The sequence below is a fragment of the Humulus lupulus genome, chromosome 1 (assembly GCF_963169125.1).
Source record: "Humulus lupulus chromosome 1, drHumLupu1.1, whole genome shotgun sequence".
Classification (NCBI taxonomy): domain Eukaryota; kingdom Viridiplantae; phylum Streptophyta; class Magnoliopsida; order Rosales; family Cannabaceae; genus Humulus; species Humulus lupulus.
The window spans coordinates 307,194,295-307,221,304 of record NC_084793.1 but is presented as its reverse complement, the minus strand read 5'-3'; the positions used below and the strand labels follow the sequence as shown (position 1 = coordinate 307,221,304).

Here is a 27,010-nt window from a genome sequence, read left to right as displayed (position 1 = left end):
TTCGGCGGCGGAGGTGCAGTCTTTGCCGGCGGCGAGGGGCGAGTGGGGTTGGTATACGTAGTTTTGAAGAAGGCATGGATCAAGTCTCTAAGCCTTGGCTCACCATCAGGGGTGCGGAGAATCAATATAAAGGTTTCCCATGAGAACAAAACGCCAAGTCCCACAAACATCACAATCATCACTCCACTCAAAGTTTCTGCAAAATCTGACGCCATGGAAGAACTAGAAGAAGAAGTAGAAAGCTTTTTTTTTTTTTTTTTTTTATGGAATTTATTGAGATTGAAGCTTTTGGGTTTTGTTTTATAATCTTTTATATTGTAATATTTTCTTGAGCATCGTTGAAAAAACGTTGCTCGACTTATATACATAGTTGCCTTGTGTTTGGAATTAATATGGCTTTGAGTTAATCGCCCAATAAAGACGTTTCGTAGCATATAAATATATATATATATATATATAAGCCTAGAATTCCACGCTCGGGGCCATAATAGAAGCATCACACTACATTACAAGTCAATGTTAATGGGTGGAAATGACTTTTTTTATTTTTTAATTTTTGCAAAATGTTATAAAATAATCTTTTTTTTTACCAGCTGTCCGGAGTGTTAGAAATTAATTTGTGCCGTGCTAATTTTCAATTTGTGTGATGTCTGACCCAAACCTATATTTTTTCGTGTTATGTCGTGCTCGTGCCTTCTGGGCTCGTACTGATTTCGTGACGTGCTAGAAAATCTGGCCCGTATTTACAGCTCTAATTAGTAATATAGGGAAATACAAAATTTTAGTTAATCTTTCCTACACAATTTATAATTGACAATAACAATGATTAAAACTGAAGAAAGAAAGTTTTTGACCCTTAACACAATTCCATCTCTATATATGGAGATGGTTTACATCTACTTCAAATATTTCTGTATACTTTTTTATTCTTTGCATACATATACTTCAAACATTTTTTTAAAATTTTAATCTACTCTTTTATATTATTTTAATTAATAAAAAATATAATATTTAAATAATATAGAGAGACTGATGTATGGTGTAATATAGAATTTTGAGATAAAAAAAAGTTAAGTTTTGATGATATATTTTGAAGGATTGAGTAGATCACCCATGGAGATGTAAAAGACTTATTATAATATAATTATTTTTTTGATATATTATAATCGTTCTTTTGAAGAAAAAAATCTAATTACATACATATATGAATTAATATTAATTAATAAATAAATAAATCATAAAAATCTAAATGTAATTAACAAAAAAAATTTAATTTTAAATTAAATATTCAAATATAAAAATATAGATGTATAAAACAATAACAAAAAAAAAACTAAAAAAAATCATGCGTAGTATTTTTTAGACAAATTAGATAGAATACTTTTTAAGAAAAAATAAATCGTATTCTATAACTGTTATCTACACAGTTTAGAATAAAAATGTAATATATATTTTTATTATATAAAAAATAGGGGTAAAATAGGTAGTATGAAATATTTATTAAAACAAGAAAACAATTTTCCATATTTTTTTAGAAGTCTTTCTTAAAGAAGTTGGTGAGTCACTGCTTCTCTTAAAAACTCTTCTAAATTCAAAAAATTATTTATATATTTCATCAAAACACACCTAAAAGTATCTTTTAAACTTCAAAAACTCTTCCAAAGTTATGCCAAGCATGACCTTATATTAGAATAAGAAATAGAGAGAAAAAAAAAAAGAAAAAAGAAGAAAGCAAAGAGAAAGGTCTTCATGCGGTGTTCTTGGTTGGGCCAGGAATTTTTGTGTGCAAGGGTCTGAGATTTCTATAGACCTAAGGAAGGAATTGAATCAGTAACCATTGGTTTGAAATTTCTCAGGCGAGGTATTCTTATTTTGTATGATTTCTCAAACATATTTTTATGAATTTTATGATTTTCTTGTGATTCATCATTTTTCTTTACATGGATCTTTGTTTGAAGACAAGGAAGTAAGTTGAAACTGGTATTGAATAATTTGAAATTTAAAATGGATAAATGGCTCTTCGAGTCTCCAAGCTTTACCCGTTGTATTACTTAGGTCTCTAACATTTATTTTGTAGCAATTAGATCCCCCAACCTTTATTTTTTGACTCACTTAAGTCCCCAAAGTTATATTTTATTAAATAAATCTTAGTTTATAAGAGTAAAATAGGATTTTAACAAAAAAAATATATATATATATATATTTCTCTTCAAAACCTTCTTTATTAGTTAATTATTATAAACTATAGGATTTATACATTTTTTGAACTTGTGTTTTGTCTCATTAACTGTTTAGATCCTGTGTTTTAACAAATTACTTTTTGGACCCTATGTTTTGTAAAATAGTTCAAATAGAACCCTATACCCAATTTTGATCAAAGTTTTCTCAACTAAAATCACAAATAATTCATTAAATAAACAATTCAGAACAAAAATAAAATCATTCTGCTTAAAAACTGTGTTGTTATATTCAAATTTTTCTTCATTAAAATTGAGTTTAAGGGTCTAATTGAACTATTTTACAAAATATAGGGTCCACAAATGAATTTTTTAAAACACAAAGTCCAAACAGGTAATCAGAAAAAACACACACGGTCTAAAAAAATATAAACCCTAACCTATATTATTTTTTGTAATTGACGTAAATATTCTTTTAAAAAATATTAAGAAATAATAAAAAAAATTCTATTATACTTCTAAAATATATAATGTATCAATTATATATTAATTACTTTATCTTTTTTAATAAAAAAAATTTACATACTTTAAATTTTACAAGCATGAAATTTATTAAAGGTATTTATATTTATAACATTATTTTTTTCTCATTAAACACATATTTAAACTCCTCATATATTGTTAAAAAGTCTTTCCACACATATAAAAAAATTAAGCAATTAATTATAAAGGTGGAAATAATTTTTAACAATTTATGAGGAGTTTAAATAAAAATGTGTGTGGTGAGACAAAAATAAGATATAGATAAAGGCATCCTTAATAATTTTCATGTTTGTAAAATTTAAAGTATATAAACGTTTTTATTAAAAATAGTAAACTAATTAATATATAAGTAATATATTAAATATTTTAGAGGTATGACAAAATATATTTTTTTATATTATTTCTTAATATTTCAAGAGAACATTTAGGTCAGTTACAAAAAAAAATTGGTAATAAAGAAGGGTTTAAAGATTAAAAAAAAATAGGTGTTATTTTTTTTAAATTTAATTTTACCTTTATAAATTAGGATTTATTTTATAAAATATAACTTTTGGGACCTATGTAAGCCATAAAGCACAGGTTGAGAATCTTATTGCTACAAAATAAAAGTTGGGATCCTAAGTGATACAGTTGTTAAAGTATGTGGACTCCAGGTGTTATTTACTCATTTAATATTCATTAAACTTTTTTTTGAAACAAAATTTATTAAACTTTATTGTGTAATTTATTCAGTTGATTTGGATTTAATTAAACATTGAATTATATTTACTCTTATTACATTTTTATTCAAATTTTTAGAGTTTTTTTTAAATAATTAAAGTTGTTTATTTTAAAAATAATTTATTGATTTTGGAGAAATAACCTGTTTTATGTTTTTTTAACAAGTTAACAAAAATATGCCATTTTTTTTTTGAAAAACTTATTTTATGACTTTTTTTTAAGAATGTTCAAAATTATGGATTTAATTTCCATATTTTTGTATAAAAATTGGTTTATGTCCACTACAAGCAACTGGTACTGGACTAAAATAGTTCAGATCAAGGAGGAATTTCGAACAGATTTGGTTGCAGTAGAGTTCCAAAAGAATAACTTTAGTATAGGTGTCTTGAATAGACGTTTGAAGAGCTTGAATGAGACCAGATGGAACTACACTCTTATTTGGGATAGGATGAGTATTCCCAAACATAAGTTCATAGCTTGGCTTGCTCTCAAGAAGAGATTACAAACCAAAGACAGATTGATTCGTTTTGGTTTCAATATTGATACTTGTTGTGTGTTGTGTGGGCAGGTTAATGAAACTCATGAACACTTTTTTTATGGTTGTGCCTTTAGTACTAGGTGCATTCATGAGGTGTTGAACTGGATGGGTATTGGGACTAATTTGTGCCAACTTCGTGGAATTGTGAATTGGGTAAGGCATTGTGGTCATTCCAAGTGTCGAAGACGGATGTACTTATGTGCGATTACTGCAAGTGTGTATCATATTTGATGTTCTAGGAATGATGCATTATGGAACTCTAAATCTCCAATAGTCACAAATGTAATTAGAGATATAAAAAGGGAAATTTGTAATGGATTTACTTTCATAGATACAAAAAGATTTAGCAAAGTGGATATAGATTGGGTGGGGCAATTACATTGTAATTAATTGATTGGTGTTTGTAATTGTTTTTGTGCATAATACAATATTGAGCTGATTTACCAAAAAAAAAAAAGTTGGTTTAGTTTAAGTTTTACTCTTGATTAAGTTTATTTAAATTAGGAAGTTATTTTAGTCATTTCAATATATTTTTTATTTGGTTAATTTTATATCAGTTTTATTATACAATATATATTTTTTAAGAATTTTCAAAATTATGGATTTAGTTTCTCATATTTTTGTATAAAAGTTGGTTTATGCTATAATTTAAGTTTTACTCTTGATTAATTTAAATTAGGAGGTTATTTTAGTCATTTCAATATTTTTTATCTGATTAATTTTATATCAGTTTTATTATACAATATTAGTTTAGTATTTTAAAAGGAGAACTTAATCTATTTTATTATTTTGTATTGTTTAGTATTTATTTTTCGTAATTTAATGTTACAATTTAAAATCACATATATATTTTTACTTTACCATTATCACTTTTCATTTCTATGGCTTCTTCTTTCGTCAAATCATTTTGGAGATAGTCTCTTATTCAGTCACATCGCTTTCAACTCAAATTATATCATTATTTATTATAGTTTTTTTATTATTGTACTTATTTTTTTACGTGACATTTAACAATGACATTTGAATATTTAAATATTCATATCTTTGTAAATATTTTTATTATTCCCTTGAGTTCAAATATTATTGATGACATTTGGTGTTAGGAGGGAGAGAAGTCTGGGTTATATTCTGTCAAGAGTGCTTATCGTGGTATTCAAAGGGATAAAGAAGGTGACCAAGGGAAGGACCACTCGGGCTTTTGGAGACAATTTTGGTGCTTAAAGGTGCCTCCCAACGTGAAGAATCTCTTGTGGAGGGCGGTCACACGGTGCTTACCTACAAAATCACAATTGTTTTTGAAACATGTAGTAGTTGACCAGTATTGTCCTTGTTGCAACATGATCGTGGAGACAATATATCATAGCCTCATTAGCTGCTCTTTTGTCCAAGAGGTTTGGGGCATCTTAATGATTGATGTGAATGTAAATGGTTTTGAGGTGTTTGGTGACTGGTTCGAAGATATTCTTCAAAGATTTGACCATGACAGAGTGGGAAAGATAGCAAATGTTTACTAGGCTATTTGGGGAGCAAGAAACAATCTAGTTTGGAATAAAAAATGGGTAACTGTAGCTGCTTTGGTTACATCAGCTTTACTTTGCCTTGAACAATGGTCTAATGCTCAAGATAGAAATTTTGAGGTCTTTATGGAATCTTTGCTACCTGGGGACGGGAGTAAGCATTGAGTGAAACTTCATGAGAACACAATCAAGGTTAGTGTGATACAAGCATTAAGGTGCTCAATTCTGATGACTTCTTACTTTGGGGTAGTCATTCAGGATTGTAAGGTTTTGCTATCTGGATTTCATAATATTTCATTGTGCTTTATTAAACGCTCTGCGAATAGTGGTGCTCTTTGGTTAGCACGGACATCCTATGTTATTTCTGAGTGTATTTTTAGAGAGAGTAATGCTCCCTCTGAGATTAGTGATGTATTGCTAAACGATCTATCTTAATGAAGTTATCTTTTCATTCAAAAAAGAAAACCTAAAAAAAGCCATAAATATGAAAAAGTGTTGATAAGTTAGTCAATACTTAACGACCGAAGACCGACCAACATTTACATCAAGAGCCCAACAAAGAAAAAACATATACATCAAGAGTGTTTTGCTTTTAAAAACAAATCAGAAGTTCAAGTGTAACTTTTTCATGATTAGTACTTTGTCACAAATTCTCCCTAAGCTAACATCGTTTTAATGATTAAACGACATGTAGTTTGTGATTCTTCCCTTTATCTATGAAAATTGTTTGGTCTGCATTAAGTTGAGAAAACGACATGTACCTTAAGTCTAAAAAGTTTGTTTGTCGTCCATAAAAGTAAACGACATGTCGCAGGTTTATAGAAACGACATATAGCTCTTCATTTATTTTCTTTAATTTCTACATAAACGTGTATTCTTTTTTTTCCTTCTTCAAACAAACCTATTATTAGTCCTAATAAAACAATATTCATATCCTAGTTTGGTTCAATTTATGCCCGACTAATCGAATTGAGACAAAATAATGTGACATTTGGAAATTCAATTGACCCAAAAAAAAAAGAGAGACAAAGCATAGTTCAGGTGTGTTTGTTATTTTTGTACATGTATATTTGGAAAAAAATTTACTATAAATTTATACTGGCCCCTCTAAAATTAGAGCAAAAGTAATGCATTTATATATTTTGTGTATAAATATTAGTAATATCTTTATCAATTTTTTTTATTCCCCTATATTTTAGTTCTGGTTTCATCACATATTAAAATTCAAAAACTAAGACTTCAAAATTTTGTTTATATTATTTAAAAAATTATTAGTCATTCTCTAAAGAACCGTCTTCACAAATAAAAATGTAAAGACTTGATAGGTAGACATTTATTCTTTATTTCAAAAGGAAAAAGGAAGAAAAAATATTGTATAAAGACTTCTTAACTTAGATGAAAAAAAATTAAATAAAATATAAAGCTTTACCAAATAAGCTCTAAACATGATGATTCTACTACATAAATGATGTGCCGTGACTCGTGGGCCTGAAATTTGAATTTTTAAAAGTGAGTTTATCAGCTCATCAATTATTTCCATTAATAGAACTCCAAGGAAACCCCTAAATTCTACATCTTAACTTCTTTCCAGATCAGTGGACAACATCCATAATTAAGATTACCCCTTGATTAAATCATTTTGAGGGGTAATCAATGAGCTTGTGTTGTGTTCTGAAAGCACCATAAGGTCCATCAAATGATAAAATGCTTTTAACTATTGCAAATTCATGATGATTAACAGGATAAAAGAAAAGGGCATACTTTTTTTGAGGCTACACAATAGAACAACCAATATTGGCTCTTGAAGTTGGTGCCAAATGCTGTAGATTTTCCCAACAAGCCAAAAATAATCGCAGGAAAGCTTGAGCTAAAGGGATGAGAAATATAACACCACTTATGAAAAAACAATTGGCACTTGCTATGTTCACTACCTTGTGATCATTATGTGCTTTGACTGTCAATATAATAGCTACCCTAATTAAATAACTGCCAAATGCTGCATACATGAGGACCCCAATTGCCCAAATTATACAAAATCTAAAATCAAACTCAGACATTTGTGTAGAAAAACCAAGCTAGAGAATGTTATTTTTCAAAATAGGTCCAAAGGAGAAGAGAGATGCATACCGAATTTTCGTTGCTGAACTTTGTTGCTCCCGGTTAGTGCATACCTATAAAACAAAACACTGCATTGTTTCATGTACAATTAAGAGTGGAGAAAAAAGTAATGACAAAAACAAGGCTTTCGTTATCGTAGACTAATACCTCCAAAGTAGGCGTTGAAAACAATTCAAGCCCCAAATAAAACATATAAATAAATTTCAGAAGTAACAGACAACGTCCTTGTTCTCACAACTGAAATACAAAAGTCATCTAGGACGTATGAAAGGCCTGTGTTACTCTTCCCATACATGGTAAAGAAGAGTCGTATTTATCACTCATATTTCTACGTTCATCATAAGCTCAGAGTTTAACGAGGAAAGGATCATGTTACAAATTTATGTGGTCATTTTCTAACTAGGGACATTTACAAGCTTTCAAGATTAGAAAATTTCCTTTCTCTAGAAGAATCATACTCTTCTATGTAGCAACAGCAAAAGATATTATTATCAAGGCATTGAAAAGGGTGATAGTTTAGAGGAGAGACTTGAAGGCTAATGCCCTATTTCAATCCATAATACTTCCCGCTTGTTCGTCTGGGCGTAAATCTAAGCCCAAACATCTCCTTGGAAGCCTGGTCTGGCTCTCCAGAACCAACCAGCTTCACAACAACAGCAGCGCTCTCTGTGATGTGATTAATATCTTTTGTGTTGGACCACAAGCGGTGGGCCAACTGCAACCTTCTGTTTTTTGTCTTTAACGCAATACCCCACTTTAGGTAAATGTTCTCTCTTTCATGTTTGGAGAGCTTCTTCTGCAATTGCTTAGCAAGCATTAGCCTTTCACGGCATATTGCCCTTGCGCTGTTCACAAAGGTTATGTAAACAAATGAGTTTCCATTTGTTAAATGTTAATAAAGTGTGCAACATTTCAGGCATGGAGGGAGCTGTTTACCTTGATGCATAAGATAGAGTTCGACCATCCTCGACAGTTTGGCTGCCACGAGAAAATGTGTCTTTGAGGAAGGACAATCTTCTCAGCTCTACCTCTAAGTAAATGGAATCAGTAGGATCACCTCTGAATAGTAAGAAGAAGTAAGTCCTGTGAACTAACGACACATTGCAAGCATGCCAGAGTTCGATAATCTCTTTTTGGAGCCTCTTGAATTCAGAAGGCCACTTTGGAGGACTTCCCACTTCTTCGTTCTGCATTGGGTCCAATCCAACATCTTTTACATTCCTTGCAGGAACTATGACCTGATAATGAACACAACCATTGATAAATTAAACATTTAGCTTGTATCTATTTAACAGCAATTGTACCTAAAAAATCCCATAAAAGAAGTCTTTTCTTAACAATCAATTATTAGATGCATTGATTAACGGTTTAAGGTAAAGTGGTACACACCTCAAAATGAGGAATTGTTTTCTCGGATGGGAAATCCTCTGTTTCCTCTGTTCTGCCAGCTAAAGTACTGGTGTTAGTATTCTCATCGTCGTGTGAAGATTTGATGTCCTGTAGTTTGAGCTCATCAAAAGAATCAGTCAAAGCAGATGCCTGAGAAGCATTTCTTGATAACATCTTCTGTGATTCATTTCTTGATACTGTCTTCTGTGAATCATTTCTTGATAAAGTCATATTTGAAACATTTCCTGATAATGTCGAATGTGAACCATTTATTGACAAGGACGTATGTGAATCACTTCTTGATAACGTCGAATGTGAATCATTTCTTGATAATGTCTTCTGTGAATCATTTCTCGATAATGTCTTCTGTGAATCATTTCTCGATAATGCCTTCTGGGAACCATTTCTTGACAACGTTTCTGGTGAACCATTTCTTGATAACTTCTGTGAAACATTTCTCGATAATGTCTTCTGTGAATCATTTGACAACATTTCTGATGAACCATTTCTTGATAATGTTTCAATGTTCACATCATAGTTCAAATGGGGAACTTTCTTCTGCAAACCCTCGGGTCTTCCTGTGAAACTTTTCTCTAATATACCTGGTGGTGTGGTCTCGTCCTTTTCTTCCGTATCAAACCATTGTGAATTTAAACTAGCACCTACACGTGCTTTGCAACTCCTGCTCCTAGTTAGCTTCCAGCATGAGGAGTCAGACAAATCTTTATCCAATAACCAATGAGATGGTTTTTCCGGAGATGGAATTAGCAAACCGGTTTGGAAGCCATTCAAAACTTCATTTTTCATCGAAGTACGTGATCCCTTTTCTTCATTTGTGTTAACTCCATTTTCAACCACTGTTGATTCTGAAATAGCTTCTTTTTCTTTGGGAGATGACACATTTGAGTTGAGAGATCTTTTTGGGCTTGTATCTGATATGTTTGACTCAAGGTGTCTGTTTGTGTTTTGCTCTTCCACTTCTATACATCGAACTTCCTTGCAAATATCATCTGAATTTCTATCAAAATGTTCTTTGGTTTCCTCTTGCATATCAATTTCAACAAAATTTGGAATGAAATTTGGTATTCTTACTGACAACCGCGGAGAGGGTGATTCTGTTGGCAGGGAATTTAAGTCAGAATCATGAAGTTGGAAAAAGCTATCATCAGAAATATTGCTCTGAACATCTGAATTATGAGATGTATCAAACGAATTGGTATGGCGGTCAAGGCATTTAGAACCAGCGAAAACCAGGGTCCGTGGTGCTCGATTTTCAAAATCCCATGAATTTCGCACTCGCAATTTAGGGTAATACTGATCCAGATCCACCTAAAGTAGTGCCAACATGGAATAAACTTAAGAAGCAAAGTCAAAAAAAAAAAAATTGGATCATTCAAGCATAAGTAACTAAACATACCGGTACTGATTTTCTATCTTCTTCAACTATTCGCAGCAAATCTTTGACCTGAGACTGAGCTGCATCACGTTGCATTATGACCTCTGATATCTCTTTCTTGAGCTGCATGGACGGAAAATTAGAGAAACAATAAAAAATTATGCTTTAGCAAGAAAGCTCTCTTTTGCATGAATCATGTCCTAATATATATGCTCACCAACCCCTGAAGGGAAAGAAAAAAAAATAGAACTGCCTTCGTTTCTGATATTTATTACTGCTGCTATTGATAGGCTATTCATACATTTACAATGACTTAACTTGGTTTGAGAAAATTTGTGTTAACTCACTAAGAACAAGGCTATTAATTTAATGCATCAATCTTGAAACCTCTGAAATTAGTTTAAATGATCTATACTCCTAATTACCATTGTTTACCTTTTCAATCTGAAGGTCTTTCTCTAGCAATAATGCAGAAGAATCAGATGAAGCCACTGTTGTTCCAGAACAGCTCAACTCACTCTCCAACCTAGCCAGTTCTCTTTGTAACTTCTTTACCAACGCTTTATCTGACATAACTACATTGACCTGTGCGTTGGTTGCCACTTCTTTAGCACAACTTGCAAACAATAGGGTATTTCTTGATTGTTCAACGTGACTTCTGGCAGGACTCAAGGTACAGATGATGGCAGTTCTGGCATTTCCCCCTAAAGAGGACTGGAGTATACGGGTTAGCTTTGAATCTCTGTAAGGAACGTGACCATTTCTTCCCTTGCTGCATTCAGTCTCAAAGGTTTTGAGGAATTAGTAGCAGATATACAACTAATTAAAAGCTAGAGCATCAATTTCATAAGAAAGAAGAAAATTCAATGGTAGATAATGGTTTAGACTCAACAATGTATACGCATCAACAGACAAAACAGGTTTTTAGCTACAAACATAGTCAATCAACTTAACAGAATTACACCCCAATGACAGAAATACCACATTTACATAATTAGGCTAGATGGAAAAGCTGGAATTTAAGTTACAGGTGCAGGCTACTGTAACTGACCTTAGCTTACGGATAACAGTGCCTAGAGTTAGTAAACTGCGATTTATATGGCAACCTTCTTTCAACCTTGCACCAGCCGATAATGTCTGGGATGCACGCTCACTTCCTGCAAGATCAACAAAGTTCTGTACAAAGAAAAACATAACAATCAGACCAGGTTTTTAACGTGTAACTGTACCATCTTCTTTAGCTAACACGTGAACATGCATAGAAAAGAAAAGAAATCTTACCACTGTAGCTGATAGGGAGCTTGATTTGTCTCTTCCTAAAAACTCGCGAGTTGAACTTTCAATTATCTGAAGAAAACCACATCATAATGTTGTAATGTCAAAGAAAGTAGTAATCAAGTGGTGAAATATGATCTTTAAGGTGATAACATTTAGTCATACCAGTCTAATAATCTGATGCGATCTTGAGCTTGCTTCATTAAGTGATGTCTCGCCTATCTGTCTTTGAGCTGTAAAAAAACAAGTATCGTGTTGTTTAAACTGTAAACATCCACTCATAGTTATCCATTTTGAAGAAGACTATATATCCTTACCTTCACAAACAGACAGAAGTTCTTTGAAATGGTTCCAGTCCCGCAGTGTTTCCTCTGTCAGCCTTTCAACGATGGTCCCTCTCTATCATAAATGCTAAAGTCAGTACAAAATTTACACATAGAAAGTTAATCAGCACATTACAAATGATGTTCACCTCTGGATCATCAAGAAGTCTAAGAGGAGTGTTATCTGCACTAAGTAGGTCCCTGACAGATTCATTGTAGATTTCCATAGCCGAGAGCTTCATAACATACTCTCTTTCATTGTGCTACATTCATAAATATTGTTGGTAAAAAATAAAAATCTTAATCCAAGAAACATCATCAAAAGCAGAATTGGAAAAGGCAAAGACCATTTATATTTTATAAAAATTACCTTCTCTACGTAATCATATATATCTGCTACTGTATACTCAGTGATACCACTCATGGTGTATGTCTTTCCACTGCTTGTTTGTCCATATGCAAAAATACTAGCTGCAGAGCGAGTTTCATCAAATAAAAAAAAATTAATAATAATTTTCAAGGGAAGTTCATGGCACAGTAGCAAAGAAAAATTAAAAGGAATGAGGGGTTATGCGCTTGTCCTGTACCCACCATTTATACCACTGACAACTGATAGAGCTACATCCTTGGCTCCTTCTTGATACACCTGCCTTGTGGAGGAATCAAAGCTAAATACTCTGTCTAGTACCAGAAAGAGGAAAAGTCAGATCAGAAATTCCTAATGCCGAAACATTATCAAACAAAACATTCTATAATCTCGTATAATTGGGTTATATCGGGGTCTAATCAGCAATGTGGAATACTTTCAGCTGACCATCACGACAAAAACCCCATATACTTGACCAATTGAGAAACAAAAAGAGAGATGTAATTGACAAAAATAACTAATTTCACAGAAAGATAATGCCGTAATGAAAGCACCCTTACCAAATGTATAGGCAGTTGGGTACATGGAGCGCTCAGAAACTGAAAGATTATTCCTGTATATGATGGTTGTATCATTGATGCATTCCCAATCTGATACATCATTTCTTAAAGCCTCCTTCTGATTCAAAGGTCGAAGCCGAATTGAAACAAAGATTTTCTCTTCGCATTCTCCCAGCCCTTGCATTTGCTCCCCGCCACCAAAAGACCCCATATCTCCGCCTTACTCTATCTTCTACCAAAATCCACCTCCAAAGTTCCAGGCAAGATTTTAGCGAGACAATAAGTCAAGAAACCATATGTTATAATGGATACCATTAATCATTGACCCGTCTCTCCATATCGGCTAATGTATTGTGCTTCAGAGCTTCTAATAGAAAAGAACAACTTGCTGGGTTCTCACAAAACATAAGGAGCGACCAGACTTTAGAGACCAATCATCATTTCCATTAGCAAACTAATCATGTGTCAATGATAATTCATCAACAGTACTTTGTCTCGAGTATGAAACCAAACCTTTTTTTTTTAATTGATGTGACAAAACAAATACATAAGACCCAATTCACATACAGTCGGTTCTAATATGTATTTTAATGAAGTTTTTGGAGTTTTCTTAAATGGTCCCAAGTTCCAGACTGTCATAGGTTTAGTCTAACAACATATTCATTTATAATATAAAAAATGTTTTGTTAAAATACTAATTTAAAACTAATAATAATTATTACCTTGAAGATTGGGAATTCAGTCATGTTCAAGGAATGTTTGCGAGCTGTGGAAGATTCTTCTCCAGCTTCATGTGCAGGGAGAGAGAAAAAACGAGAGCTCATGTTAACTGAAAATGTAAAAATGGATTTGATTTTCTGACGAAATCCTTCTTTCTTTTGGCGTTTTTAGAGGCTTCCTAAAACTCAGCCTGTACAACAAAATCCAAACTGTAAATAACAAAAATCCCAGAAATAGAAAATCCCAAAAATAAATCATTATTTTTCAAAAAACTAATTTAAAAATCAGCCAAGTCTTCCATAATATCCATACCCAAACGCATTACACCAATATCCAATCAATTCAACACAAAATTATAAAAAATAGTTTGACATATTCAAGACTAGTAAGATTCACTACTAATTTCGTCTAATAATAGCGCTTTTGAAACTCGACTGATTACATTGACTGCTCACGAAGTAAGCTTCTTAATCCTGAAACTGACAAAAACAAAAACAAAAAATTGTACACGAACAATGGCATCAACCTAAAAACAATGCAAATGCAAGCTCAATCCAAAACCAGATCAACAAGAAAAAATCCTTCGCAGAGTAATTCAAAGCAAAAACAAAAAATCAAAGACGAAACCGAAAAAGAATAAAGGTCCGAGCCAAGACCTGAGAAATCATATGGAGAGAAAGAAGCCATTACTCACTCTCTCTCTCTCTCGTTTCTCTCTCTTAGTTTGGGTTTTAAATTCTGCTAAGTGGTTATGGCGTCTGCTTCTTTTGCTAAATCGTTAGTTAGTTTTCGACCTTTCATTGCCGCTATAATTGCTATTTTATTTTCATTATTTATTTTTTTTATTAGAAAAAAAAAATGAAAGACGGGATTCCATTTAATTTCCGTATTAAAAACCACGTTTTTTCTTAATTTCGTTTATTTAAAGTTTAAATTTACCGCGCTAGTTCGAAGATTACGACTAAACGAGATGTGAAATGACGGTTTTGCCCATGACATTGCACCTAATTTGCGTGGCAGCCACGCTTTTCCATTAAAAAAAAAACGAGACAGAGAGTGAGTGAGAGCACGTGAGTTTGATTCACTTTATATTTCTTTATTCATTCTAAACGTGAAATGAAACCAGAAAAGTCTTTTCCACCGCCGTCTCATTTTAAATTAATAATAAAGTAAATTTAAAGATACGTTTTGTTTAAATAAAAATAGCGGGGACGAATATTTATTTTTTTTATTTTATAAATTTGGTTGGAATATTAGAAAGAAAATAATAATAATATTAATAATGTGGTTAGGGTGTGCAAGAAAAAAAAATTGTTGTTAGGAAACCTTGTGATCATTATCGTATTATCCTTAAGAATTTTAAATAAAAAAATATTAAATTAATTTGACAATTTTGAATAATATCATTAAATATTATTGGCATATAAGGGCATGCTTTTCTATAAAAAGAATTTGCTCCCGTTTTAAATTTTGAATTATTTTTCAAAATATTTGACTTGGACCATTAACTAATGATAAGGTTTGGAAGATATCTTATAATATCGTCCAAATCTATTTCAAGACATTATTACATATTCAATGTGTGTATGTGTATCAATATAAGGGTTTGGACTATGAGTTTTTTCTTTTCTTATTAGTTATTTGGATTATGTGTTTTCAAAATTTTATTTTTGGATCCTATATTTTATAAAATAGTTCAATAGACTTTTAAATTCAATTTTAATGAAGAAAAAATTAAATATAATAATACAGTTTTTAACCATAATGTTTTTATTTTTGTTCTGAATTATTAGTTTGGTGAATTATTAGTTTGGTGAATTATTTGTGATTTCAGTTGAAAATTTTTTGATCGAGTTTAGAGTTCAATTTGAACTATTTTACAAACACATAGGGTCAAAAAAGTAATTTATCAAAATACATGATCCAAACAGATAATGTGACAAAACACATGGTCCAAAAAAATATAAACCCTGAATATAATTATATAATTACACTCATCAAACTTTTGTTAATAAATGATTATTTTTTACTAATTATAATAACTACCTAGATAAAGTATTTAATTTATTTATTTCTCAAATTCTTTATACCCCAATAAAAATATAATTAATTAATAATTTATCAAACGTACATTGAGAAAAATAACATATAAATTTCCTAATATGAGCAAGTCTTCTCTTGACAACTTTATTTATTTTCTCAATTTAATTGTTTTCCAAAGTATGCATTTTAAATATCACTATTTATCTTTGCACTTTAATTTAACTCGGCATATTTTTTAATATTTGTTTGTACAACATGCACTATGTTTACTTTTTTTCATGTTGTAGTCAATAGTTATTTATGATTAATATTATTTCAAAGAAACTTCTTTCAATAAAACTTTATTTGGGTTTGAAGATACATAATAACAATCTTTTGGGTACACACCCTCATTAATTTTCAATCATATCTAAAATACATAATGCAAATACAAGTATTAAAAGCATAAAATTAAGGGAAAATATTATTTTAGCCCTTATATTTTTTCCGAATACGCGATCGGTATTTGTATTTTGTTAAATGATAATTTAGACCATATGTGTTTATAAAATAGATCAAAATAGTATCCTAGACCCAATTCTGGTCAAAATATTTTCAATTACAATATTAATTTTCGGGTCGTTAGTGATACGATATATTCAGAGAAGCGGAGAATGTGGTCGAGAAGCTGAGAATGAAATATTATATTTTTATTTTTTTTACCAAAATTGGGTAAAATGTATTATTTTGATCTATTTTGTAAAACACAGGATCTAAATTATCATTTAACAAAACACAATAACCGATCGCGTATTTAGGAACAACACAAAAGCCAAACTGGTATTTTTTCTAAAATTATTTTTAATTTAATAAACATTGATGTCTGTTGATAAATAAATAATACATAGTGTAATGTGTATATTTTTTTCTTGATTCAAATAGTATTAATTAATAAAAAAAATCTGATTTGTTTTTGTGTTTTAAATAAACTAATTATAGAACAATATATATTTAAAGATAGAGGTTATTTATGCTGACTAGTTTCATTTATCAATTTTATAATTCCTTAATATATTAATTAGCCAAATCATAATGTTGCTAGAATGTTCTAAAGACTTTTTTATGAGCTAAAACTAAAATCAAATAAGACTCTTTAACTTAATTTGGCTATTATAAACCATATCATTAATTGAATTATATATCGATCGCCCATATCAAATAACTCTTTTTAGCACAGATTTTTTTAAGACTCGCATATTCTTTTAGGACACTCATTGTGAGTCCGTATTAAGGACCCCCAAAGTAAGTCCTTAAAATTATTAAGTAAAACACTTATTTTTATAGCCCATATTTTTTTAGGACTTGCATATTCTTTTAGGACACACATTGCAAGTCCTAAATTGTGTTTTTTCAGGACTTTCAATGAGTGTCATAAAAACTCTATAAATATTTTTAAAGACTTGCATTTAGGTGCGTGTCTTAAAAAAAATATCTCGTAAAAGGTATTTTGTAGTAGTGCGAAGTATGAGGGCATGCTTTTCTTAAAATACATATATATATATATATATATAAATATATATATATGTATATCATATGAATTATCCTTTTTCCTGAAAATATATAAATATATAAAGATCGACCTATAAGGGCATGCTTCTCTTATATAATTAGTTCGAACATATCTTATAAAGTACAAATCTTTTTCACAAGGCATTACACTTTCAATGTATATTATATTAAGGATCTCTTCTCAAAATCACTTATTTTCTGAAGATATTTTGCATTATCGCCTAATTTTGATTATTTTTTTGTAAAATGGCATCCGATATTATAGACAGTTGGTCGAAATTTTTCAGATTGATCAAAATTTTTAAACAAATAGTCAAAATTTTAGCCAGATGTCATTTTGCAAACAAAATAATATCAAAACCAAGTCATAATACAAAATAACTTCAAAAAAATAGTTCATTTTCACTAATTCCTCTTATATTAGTAACAACACTCTAAATTAAATTGATTGCATCTATGTTAGGGGTGTACACGGGTTGGATTTTCGGGTTTCGAGTTTATCGGGTTCGAATTTTGCGGGTTTCGGGTGGAGAAAAATAGTATCGAAACCAATCCGAATTTTAGAGTTTTTTCGAGTTTCGTGTTTTTTCGGGTTGAGCTGGGCCTGTCGTGTTTTGGGTCGAAAATACCAAATTTTTTTTTTTAAATATCATTTTTTCGAAAATTACTGCATTTTAAATCCAAACACGACTCGACATATTTCGGATTTGAGTCGGAGTAAGCCCGAAATGAACGAAATTTGGGTTTTTGGGATTCGGGTCAGGCGGGTTTTATAAATTTTCGGGTTTTGCATGTCAAATGTTCACCCATATTATGTGCATCATATTACATGATAACACATGTCAATTATGTGTCCACATATGAAAAGGAAGAAAAAATGGTGTTAATTAATGTACGTCTTAACTAGCTAACTAAAAGAAAAAGAAAATGCACTCTTGCGAAATAAAGTTGCAAAGGGTAATGACGATCACAGCTATAGTACCATGCAAATGCCAGGGAAAAAGTCAACGTTTCTAGAGAGAGAGTCAAAGCTGAGAGGAGGTGGGACCATTTTGACCAATAATAAGAGAAGAAACCGACACCCCACGTGGATGAGAGAAACTACGCCTAAAAATTAATCTTTCCTTTTTATGCATGGCCATGCATTCATTCATACATGCCCATGCAACTATCATCATCATCATCTCCTTACTAAATAAAAGATATAAAAACCTATCAAAGATTCTGACACCATCTCTGTATTTGTCACAAAGTGATATATTTGATATAATTTTTAATATTTATTAAAAATATAAAAAAATTAATAATTATACTTTATATTTTAGTGTTGATAATTAAATATAGTAATAAAATAATATCGTAAAATAATAATATAATAATATAAATGATATAAAATTAAATAAAAAAATATAGTATTTATCATCGTGTAAAATATACATAATGTTAAAAAACAAATTATATTTTAATAATGCATCGGATATTTTATTCGAGATATTCTAAGCACTCTCTTCTCTCTTACTCTTATTCTTTCTTATTCACCAATACATGTGCTTCTTCCTTTCCCATACTTATACAACTATTTTCCAACAAAAAAAAAGAATAAAATAAAAGATTTTATTTATAACTGCCGACAGGGGTATTTGGGTCCATGTGGTTCTGGTTTTATTTATTCAATTTTAGTACAGAAGCTTTTTCAATTTAAATTAAACTCAACGTTGTCATCAATTTTCTGACACTTCGTATAATATCGCAGTCAGAGGGTAATGCAATACATCATTATATTTAATATTTATAGTAACCAAAATAAGAAAACAAATCACTTTATTATACGACGACAAAAAAATAAGTGGCGTAGTTGGTTTTAGCATTAAACGACATTATTGAAGTAGGTGGTTTAGTGTTTAGTGAGAGTGAGACGATCTCTTCGGTTATGTTCAAGCACGAAGAAAAACATGAAAGAAGTTGCTTCAATAAATTGGCATCATCAAATATAAACGACAACATATTAGACTATGACAAGAATTATGGGGTTTCATCTAAAAACTAATTGGTGATTAGTAAAGTTACACATGTTCTTATTAATAGTTCAATATGCTTACACTTATTCTATGTGAGGCACTATAGTCTAATAAACTACTTGTTATATGGAAGATTTTGGTAACAAGACACTCGAGTTTAATCATGTGAATATTCAAATAAAAATAGTATTGACAAATGTGACAATAACGAAAGAGTGTTGCTATTTGGCACTTTAAGGTGTCCAACACCGCTTGAGGTGGCACTCCGTGATTGGTTAGCGATACCATGTAATACTTATTAAATTCAAATAAGTGGAACTCGATATTAGATTGCACTAATAGTATTATGTCACCTCATTGTGGTGTTGGACACCAATGGTGCTCCTTAGCAATTCTCGTAACGAAAACCTAAAGAAAATATGAGAGGATGCAAATGTGTTAGAGTAGTTCGGCGTACAATTAAACCTATGTCTACTTAGAGTATAGTTCACCTCTTTATAGGATCATAAGTGAGCATTACATTAGTTTAATTACTAGAGTAACTGGTTACACATTTGGTTATTAATTAAATAGTTACAAAATTAAATAGAAACGTTTACATTTATCGTGAAAATAATTATCTACACGTTATGGAGGCGTGCGTAGGGCTCTCTCTCCTCTCCGATGAAGAAGAAGCGAATCCCTCGAAAGCCAGTCAGATTTCGCAGTGAGGAGCCCCTTTCAACTAAGAAACCAGTGGAGGTGGTTTTCGATGACAGAGATAAGGATGCTGAACTCCCTTCAATCCTTGATGATAGCGCTGAGCAGGTGTTTATGGACGAGTTTCATGACCCATGCGCTATATTGGAGATCGAGCAAACAGAGATGGAGGTTCGTGATGTTGATGGATGTCCGAAAAGCTCTCCGAAGCCTGTAAGTTGGGCGGAAGAGGTGGAACACACTGATTATCAAGCTTCAGCGAAAGATGTGTGGAGTAACTTCAAATCCAATCAGGTTATAACTCCTTCCACAAGATTGGATTACACTGAACCATTAAAAGTAGGAGATCAACGTGTTGCTAGATTGGATATGGAAGAGGTTGAAGTAGAGGCATCTTTCTGGAAAACCTCTATTGTTTGTATAGTTTTGGGAGCAAATCCTCCATTTAGGGTGTTTGAAGGGTTTGTGAAAAGGATTTGGGGGAATTTGGGAGTTGATAGGATTGTGAGGATGCATTCGGGCTTCACTCTAGTTAGTTTCAGAGATGAAGCTACTAGGGATCTTATTCTTGAAACCGGTGTGATTCATTTCGACAAGAAAACGGTAGTTCTTCGACCATGGACGATTGATATGGATTCTGTTCGAATGATCAGATCTGTTCCAGTTTGGATTCGGTTGAATGGGCTTGGATTACAGTATTGGGGGAAGAAAAGTCTTAGTGCCTTAGTTAGCACAATAGGCAAGCCTATTATGATTGATAAAGTGACTCAAAGCAGGTCAATGGTTAAGTATGCAAGAGTTCTAGTGGACATGGAGATCAATGACAACCCTCCGAAAACTATTGCGTATATTAATGAGCGAGAACAGTTAGTGGAGCAACATGTAGAATACGAATGGCTGCCTGCTAAATGTGCAGCATGTGGTATGTTGGGTCATTCAGTGGCTAATTGCAACAAAGAAAAAGGGCAGGTTTGGAAGAAAAAAGTTGAACCAGAGAGAAAAGATAAACAAGAAGGGAGTAAAAGTCCTAGTGCTGAGAATAAGAACGGAGAAATTGGTTCAGAGCAGCCAGCTCGGGTAAAATCTGATGAGAGGTTTGACGAAAATAAAAGCCAAACAGTTGCACAAGATAAAGAGGAAGCTCAGGATCCAGCCAAAATGAATGAGATTGCTGTGAGTAAAGTAGACAGTGAGTACTGGATTACTCCTAGAAGAAGAGGTTCAAAACAAGTGGTGGTAGATTCACAAATAGCAATGGTCAGAAATGCTTCCACTAGCAATGGGTATGCAGTTCTTCAAGAAACTGGTGATGGGAATTTGGTTACTACTCCTACTGTTGTTGATCATGGACAGAAGTAATATTTTGGGGTGGAATGTGAGAGGAATGAATAAAAAAGATAAGCAGAAAGCTATCTTAGATGTGTGTAGGGTGAATAAGGTGGGGTTTGGTGCTTTACTTGAAACTAGAGTTAAGCATGAGAAGATAGATGTGTGTAGGGTGGAATGTGAGGGGAATGAATAAAAAAGATAAGCAGAAAGCTATCTTATATGTGTGTAGGGTGAATAAGGTGGGGTTTGGTGCTTTACTTGAAACTAGAGTTAAGCATGAGAAGATAGATGAGATGATTCTTAATAATTTTCCTGGTTGGGACTTTTATTCTAGTCCTGTTGTTTCAGGGCGTATTCTGTTGATTTGGCATTCTAATTTGATGAAGGTGGAAGTGATTATAGAAGATGCTCAGTTCTTACACTATAAAGTCAAGATCTATGGGCATTTAGAAGAAGTGTTTATTACTGCTGTTTATGGTAGTAATTCCTTGATGGATAGGAAAGAGCTATGGTATAAATTGGCTGGAATAGGAAAGCTAATGAATCCTTGGTTAATTTTTGGTGATTTCAATGCAATGTTTAATTTTCAAGATAGGAGTGGTGGAAGGCTTGTCACTGCTAAAGACATTGAGGATGCGCAATATTGGCTTTCATTAGGCCAAGTAGATGAGTTTAAAAGTTCGGGTGCTTATTATACTTGGTCTAACAAGCATGATGTTGGGGATCATATTTACTCCAAACTTGATAGAGTTTTCACTAATGAGTTGTGGATAGATGCTTTTCCCAAGTCTGAAGCCTGTTTCAAATGGGACCCTTCTTCGGATCATAGCTACTGCATTGTTAAAAGTCAAGATATTGGCAACTTGGGGATTAGACCATTTCATTTTTGTAATTACTGGATGGATCATAGTGGTTTCAAAGAGGTTGTTCTTCAAAATTAGTCTTGTGCTTCGGACTGTGGAGATCTTAAGAGTATTGTGCTGAAACTTTTCAGAATCAAGCATAGTTTGAAGAAATTTTATAGAGAAGAGGTGGGAGATGTTGTGTTAAGGTACAAAGAGGCTAAGGAGGCTTATTGTAAGGCTCAAGGGGACTTGGCTAGTAATCCAACAGATTTGGTTTTGCAGCAGGCCGAACTGAAAATGCAGCAGGATTACTATACAATTCTGAAAAGTTATACCAGCTGGCTTAAGCAACAAAGCAAGGTAACTTGGCTGAATGATGGTGATGAAAACTCAAGATATTTCCATGCGGTTATGAAAAAAAGGAGAATAGAGAATCGAGTTACTACATTTTCTGTGAATGGTGAGGTAATTGATGATTACTCTAAAATAGTTGAACATTTTCTAAACCATTTTAGAAATATAATGGGGAGGAAAAGTTCGGCTACTAGAAGGGTAGATCCGGAGTGTGTTATTCATGGAAATAGATTGAGCATAGAGCAACAAGTTCTCTTGATTAGACCGTTCAGAAAAAGGGGATGTGAAGAAAGCTCTTTTTGGGATCCATTCTATCAAAAGTCCTGGTTTGGATGGTTTTGGATCGAGTTTCTTTAAAGGCCTTTGGGAAGAGATAGGGGATGATGTCGCTAAGGCAGTGTTGGGTTTTTTTCAGGAAGGAAGACTCCCTTCTGAACTGAAGGAAACTGTGATATCGCTCATTCCCAAAAAAGAGAACCCGGAAGATGCAAATGACTATAGACCGATCGCTTGCTGTAGCACTCTCTACAAATGTATTTCAAAGATGATTTGTACTAGATTGGCTGAGGTCCTTCCTACTCTTGTGCAAAGCAACCAAGGAGCTTTTATTAAGAATAGACTGCTGGCTCATAATATTCTTATTTTTCATGATCTCCTAAAAGGTTATACCAGGAAGAGTGTGTCTGCTAGGTGCTTCATGAAGATAGACCTAAGCAAAGCTTATGATAATGTGGATTGGCAATTTGTGGAGGATCTTTTAAAAGAGCTATGCTTTCCTTCTCGATTTATTGGATGGATTTTAGTTTGTTTGCAAGGTACAAACTATAATTTGTTGATGAATGGTCGCCTTCAGGGTGCGTTCAAGGGTGAAAAAGGTCTTAGACAAGGGGATCCTATGTCCCCTCTTCTTTTCGTGTTGATTATGGAGTATCTTACAAGGTTGTTGGCTAGAAACACTTGTAAGAAGGGCTTTGGCTTCCACCCTCTATGTAAGTCGCTAAAGCTAACTAATCTCTGTTTTGCTGATGATCTGATTATCTTTTGCAAAGGTAATATCAAATCGGTGGAGATGGTAAATAGTGCTTTCAAGGAGTTTTGTGACACTACGGGTCTTTCAGCAAATAAATCGAAATCCCTCATCTACTTTGGATGGGTGAAGGCTGAAAGTAAGAAGCAAATATTGGATTTAGTTCAAATGGAGGAGGGTTCTTTCCCTCTGAAATATTTGGGAGTGTACCTCAGACCTACAAAATGGAAGGTTGCCGATTGTGGGATCATCTTGGACAAGCTAAATAAGAAGCTAAACAGTTGGGCTAGCAGGAATCTATCATTTGCTGGTCGTGCTCAACTAATTCACTCGGTGTTACTTGGAATTAGAAATTTTTGGATGAGTTTGTTTATTCTTCCTCAAAAGATTACAGCAGCGATAGACAAGAGTTGTAGAGATTTTCTTTGGGGGGCAAAAGGTAACCGAAGCAAATATCATCTTCCTGCTTGGGAGAAGGTTTGTCTCCCAAAAAAGTTTGGTGGAGTTGGCTTTAGGGAAGGAAAGAAGTGGAATATAGCTTTGATGGCTAAGTTCTTTTGGGCCATCTCGAGCAAGGAAGACAACCTTTGGGTTAAATGGGTCAACTCCATTTACCTTAAGGAGCAGAGTTTCTGGTCGTTATCAGTGAAGCAGGATATGTGCTGGTATTTTAAGAAGCTGTTGAAGCTTAGAGAGATTGTAGATATGGATAAGCTCCACCAAGCAGGGAGAGGAGGTAAATTTTATGTGAAAAAATTCTACAACTCTTTACTGTCTGTTGATAAAGTAGAATATGCTCATACGGTTTGGCACAAGTTAATTGTTCCAAAGCACAGATTTATATTTTGGCAGGCAATTAATAGCCAGTTATTAACTAGAGATCATTTGGGTAAAATCATGCCAATCCCTTCTAGTTGCTGTCCTGTTTGTGAGATTGATGATGAGACACACAGCCACCTCTTTATGGAATGCATATTTACTAGGAAGGTGTTTGGGGAGATTGAAAACTGGTTGGGGTGTTACTTTTGGCCAAGGAACTTTATTGATCTTCAGGAGAGGTGCTCGAAGAAACTCCACGATCTGAGGCAGCTTGTGATTAATGCTGTTCTGGCAGCTACAATCTATATGTTGTGGAAGAATAGGAATAGGTGTATTTTTTATTGTATGAGTAGCACTATTATGGCTATTAGTAGAGAGATTAAAAGCATTGTTAAGATTAGAGTGTTGGGTAGTAATAACACTAGAGTTAAAAGGGTGGATCATTATGTATTGAATCTCATTGAAAGCTGGTAGTTCTTTTTGAGCAGCTGCTGATGCAGCTGGCTTTTTGATTTGTATTCCTTGTTTGGTTTTTTGAATGAAGCTGTTCCTTTTGTTCAAAAAAAAAAAAAATATTATCTACACGTTTCTCAGAAGATGGTGTCTCAATTGTGCAAAGCACTTCTTTGGGACATGGTAAGGTTGTTCTCGTTGTTGAAGGTGAAAGTACCCTCCTAACAAATTTTAACTTAAAAAATGACATTATTCATATGATGAGAAAAAAATTATAGTATGAACATCTTCATATATAGGTCACGTTTGGACGTGAGATGATATTTGATTAAAAAATATACGTAAAAAATGGAGAAGATTGAATGAGATCATTTGCCAACACTAAAGAAATACCAAAGAAATTCTTTTTTCTTACCAAAGAAATACATGAAGATGAAGATGAAGATTGGAATGGATAAAATTATCATCATAATTTTTTCAATGAGATTAGGTTATCCCAAATTAGGGGGACTATTTAGATTGGTGGATTAATTTTTGTAACATTTCCTCTAGTTTAATAACAAAATTATATTAAAAAAACGACCCAATTCAATCCCACTATCCAAACAAGGTCTTAGGATATTATATATATCATGGTCACATAATTTTCAAGAAGGGGAAAAGTTGATTGTGGAATAATATACCTCAATAAGGTATTATATGTAAATGGGTAGTTTTAAACTAATCTTATCTATATATATAATGTGTTTTGCCAAATATATATATATATACATATATATATTATACAATTACCTTCAAAATCTACTCGACATTTAAAATATCCCTATTATATATTATATCACTTGATGCAAAATACATTAAATTATTAGGTGATGTTGTTCTTTAGACTTTAACCCCTAATCTGTACTAAGTTGTAACTAAGCATCGGATTGTATTTGTTCACTTTCAAAATGTACTACTCAATTCTGAAGTGAGTAAGTAGTTAAAAACTCATTAACCACTGCTTCTTTAAGAAAAAGCCCCTCTTACCCTCATGAAAATGCCATGGACAAATATATTAAAACTTTCACACAATACAAGCATTGTTTATTTGTGCTATAACTCATTTATGTTTGACTATACAAGTAAGAAGTCTACTAAGAAAATTGAAACCCCAACTCATTCAAATTCTAATATAAGTATTTAAACAAGGGTTAACATTTTGTTTGTAGACACTTAACATAGCAGTCTCGTTCTGATAATTTTTACAAAATAGCCTTCTAGGCATTCCCAATACCCCTTGATACTCTGTTTGATACACACTCGATACTCTGTCGAAAATTCTCAACACCCTAAAAATAAGATAGTCTATCTTCACATATTAATCTTTTAACAAAGATTATTTGGCCAAGAGTACTAATTCAAGGTCCAATCCAAACAAAGAGGTACCCTCCATAAGAAAGTGTTCAAAATATGTTATACCTCAACATGTATACATATATATAAATAATAAAACGACAATACTAAAAGTTAAGACATAGAATTTGGCACAAAAACAAGAGAGCCTTCTAAAAAGTAGGAGCATATGAAATGGGTTGGGTGTCCTATGTGATCCCAAAGTACAGGACATCTTGTGCCATAGGACCCCAAGGCCATATACCCTTTGTTGTTGGACCATCAATTAGTACAATGGTCCACATATCACACTGTCTTTTTCACTATCCATTTCCATTGTGTGGTTTCTATACCCTCATTTAATAAAGACACTATTTCGCCAACTAATATAAATATAAGTATACTTTTTATTATGGTTATCATTTCAAATCTGTAAATACCTGACTAATAATTAGTTTTTAGGTTTGGAAATTTGAAGCCTCTTAAATTATGCATTTCCAAGGTGTGGTCTACAACTAGATTTTTTTTGTTTTGAATAAATGACATTTTTGCCCCTGAACTATGACCAAGTATGATTGTGTCCCTTGAATGATTCACGATGTTAAAAACTTCCCTCGAATTATGCACGTTATTAAAATATGAGACTTTTGTTAGATTTCGTTTTATGTGACTAACAGATTGATAACGTAGCATTTTGTCTGTTGATGTGGCAGTGTCATGTGTAGAATAATTATTAATTTTGTCCCCCGAACTTTGATCACTACCAAATTATACCCCTTTTATAAAAAATAAAATATATTGTGAACTTTGACCAGTACAGCTAGATTTTTTTTTATATATAGATACAGATTGGAAAAG

At 32.4% G+C, this 27,010-nt stretch overlaps 2 protein-coding genes across 4 annotated transcripts; one reads left to right on the top strand and one right to left on the bottom strand.

Moving 5' to 3' along the window:
• Positions 1 to 7,761: 7,761 nt before the first annotated feature.
• On the bottom strand, positions 7,762 to 14,436 carry LOC133812739 (kinesin-like protein KIN-7E). 3 transcript variants are annotated; one of them, XM_062246551.1, is made up of 15 exons: positions 14,300 to 14,436; positions 13,646 to 13,833; positions 12,924 to 13,311; positions 12,588 to 12,677; positions 12,367 to 12,467; positions 12,146 to 12,259; positions 11,991 to 12,072; positions 11,839 to 11,906; positions 11,680 to 11,745; positions 11,450 to 11,574; positions 10,834 to 11,170; positions 10,420 to 10,521; positions 9,003 to 10,331; positions 8,550 to 8,851; positions 7,762 to 8,458 (listed from the first exon to the last, which is right to left on the bottom strand). In XM_062246551.1, exons 3-15 carry the CDS (start codon positions 13,132 to 13,134, stop codon positions 8,158 to 8,160), a joined length of 3,228 nt encoding a protein of 1,075 aa, XP_062102535.1. In that variant the 5' UTR covers positions 13,135 to 13,311; positions 13,646 to 13,833; positions 14,300 to 14,436; the 3' UTR covers positions 7,762 to 8,157. The 3 variants fall into 3 exon arrangements, with proteins under 3 accessions (XP_062102535.1, XP_062102537.1, XP_062102536.1); XM_062246553.1 differs by having other exon boundaries at positions 12,924 to 13,169; XM_062246552.1 differs by lacking the exons at positions 13,646 to 13,833; positions 14,300 to 14,436 and having other exon boundaries at positions 12,924 to 13,621.
• A 7,029-nt stretch (positions 14,437 to 21,465) lies between these two features.
• On the top strand, positions 21,466 to 24,799 carry LOC133781446 (uncharacterized). Its single transcript, XM_062220431.1, has 3 exons — positions 21,466 to 22,119; positions 22,222 to 22,585; positions 22,743 to 24,799. Exons 1-3 carry the CDS (start codon positions 21,466 to 21,468, stop codon positions 24,797 to 24,799), a joined length of 3,075 nt encoding a protein of 1,024 aa, XP_062076415.1.
• The last annotated feature ends 2,211 nt before the right edge of the window (positions 24,800 to 27,010 follow it).

What these genes read in the sequence shown, in the direction of transcription:
- LOC133812739 (XM_062246551.1), bottom strand. Translation starts at nt 13,134, where the DNA reads ATGGGGTCTTTTGGTGGCGGGGAGCAAATGCAAGGGCTGGGAGAATGC. An exon ending in TATATGATTACGTAGAGAAG is followed by an intron (nt 12,260 to 12,366) that starts GTAATTTTTATA and finishes TTATGAATGTAG; the next exon opens with CACAATGAAAGAGAGTATGT. An exon ending in GCTCCCTATCAGCTACAGTG is followed by an intron (nt 11,575 to 11,679) that starts GTAAGATTTCTT and finishes TTCTTTGTACAG; the next exon opens with AACTTTGTTGATCTTGCAGG.
- LOC133781446 (XM_062220431.1), top strand. Translation starts at nt 21,466, where the DNA reads ATGAATAAAAAAGATAAGCAGAAAGCTATCTTATATGTGTGTAGGGTG. An exon ending in CGGATCATAGCTACTGCATT is followed by an intron (nt 22,120 to 22,221) that starts GTTAAAAGTCAA and finishes CTTCAAAATTAG; the next exon opens with TCTTGTGCTTCGGACTGTGG. An exon ending in TACTACATTTTCTGTGAATG is followed by an intron (nt 22,586 to 22,742) that starts GTGAGGTAATTG and finishes TCTCTTGATTAG; the next exon opens with ACCGTTCAGAAAAAGGGGAT.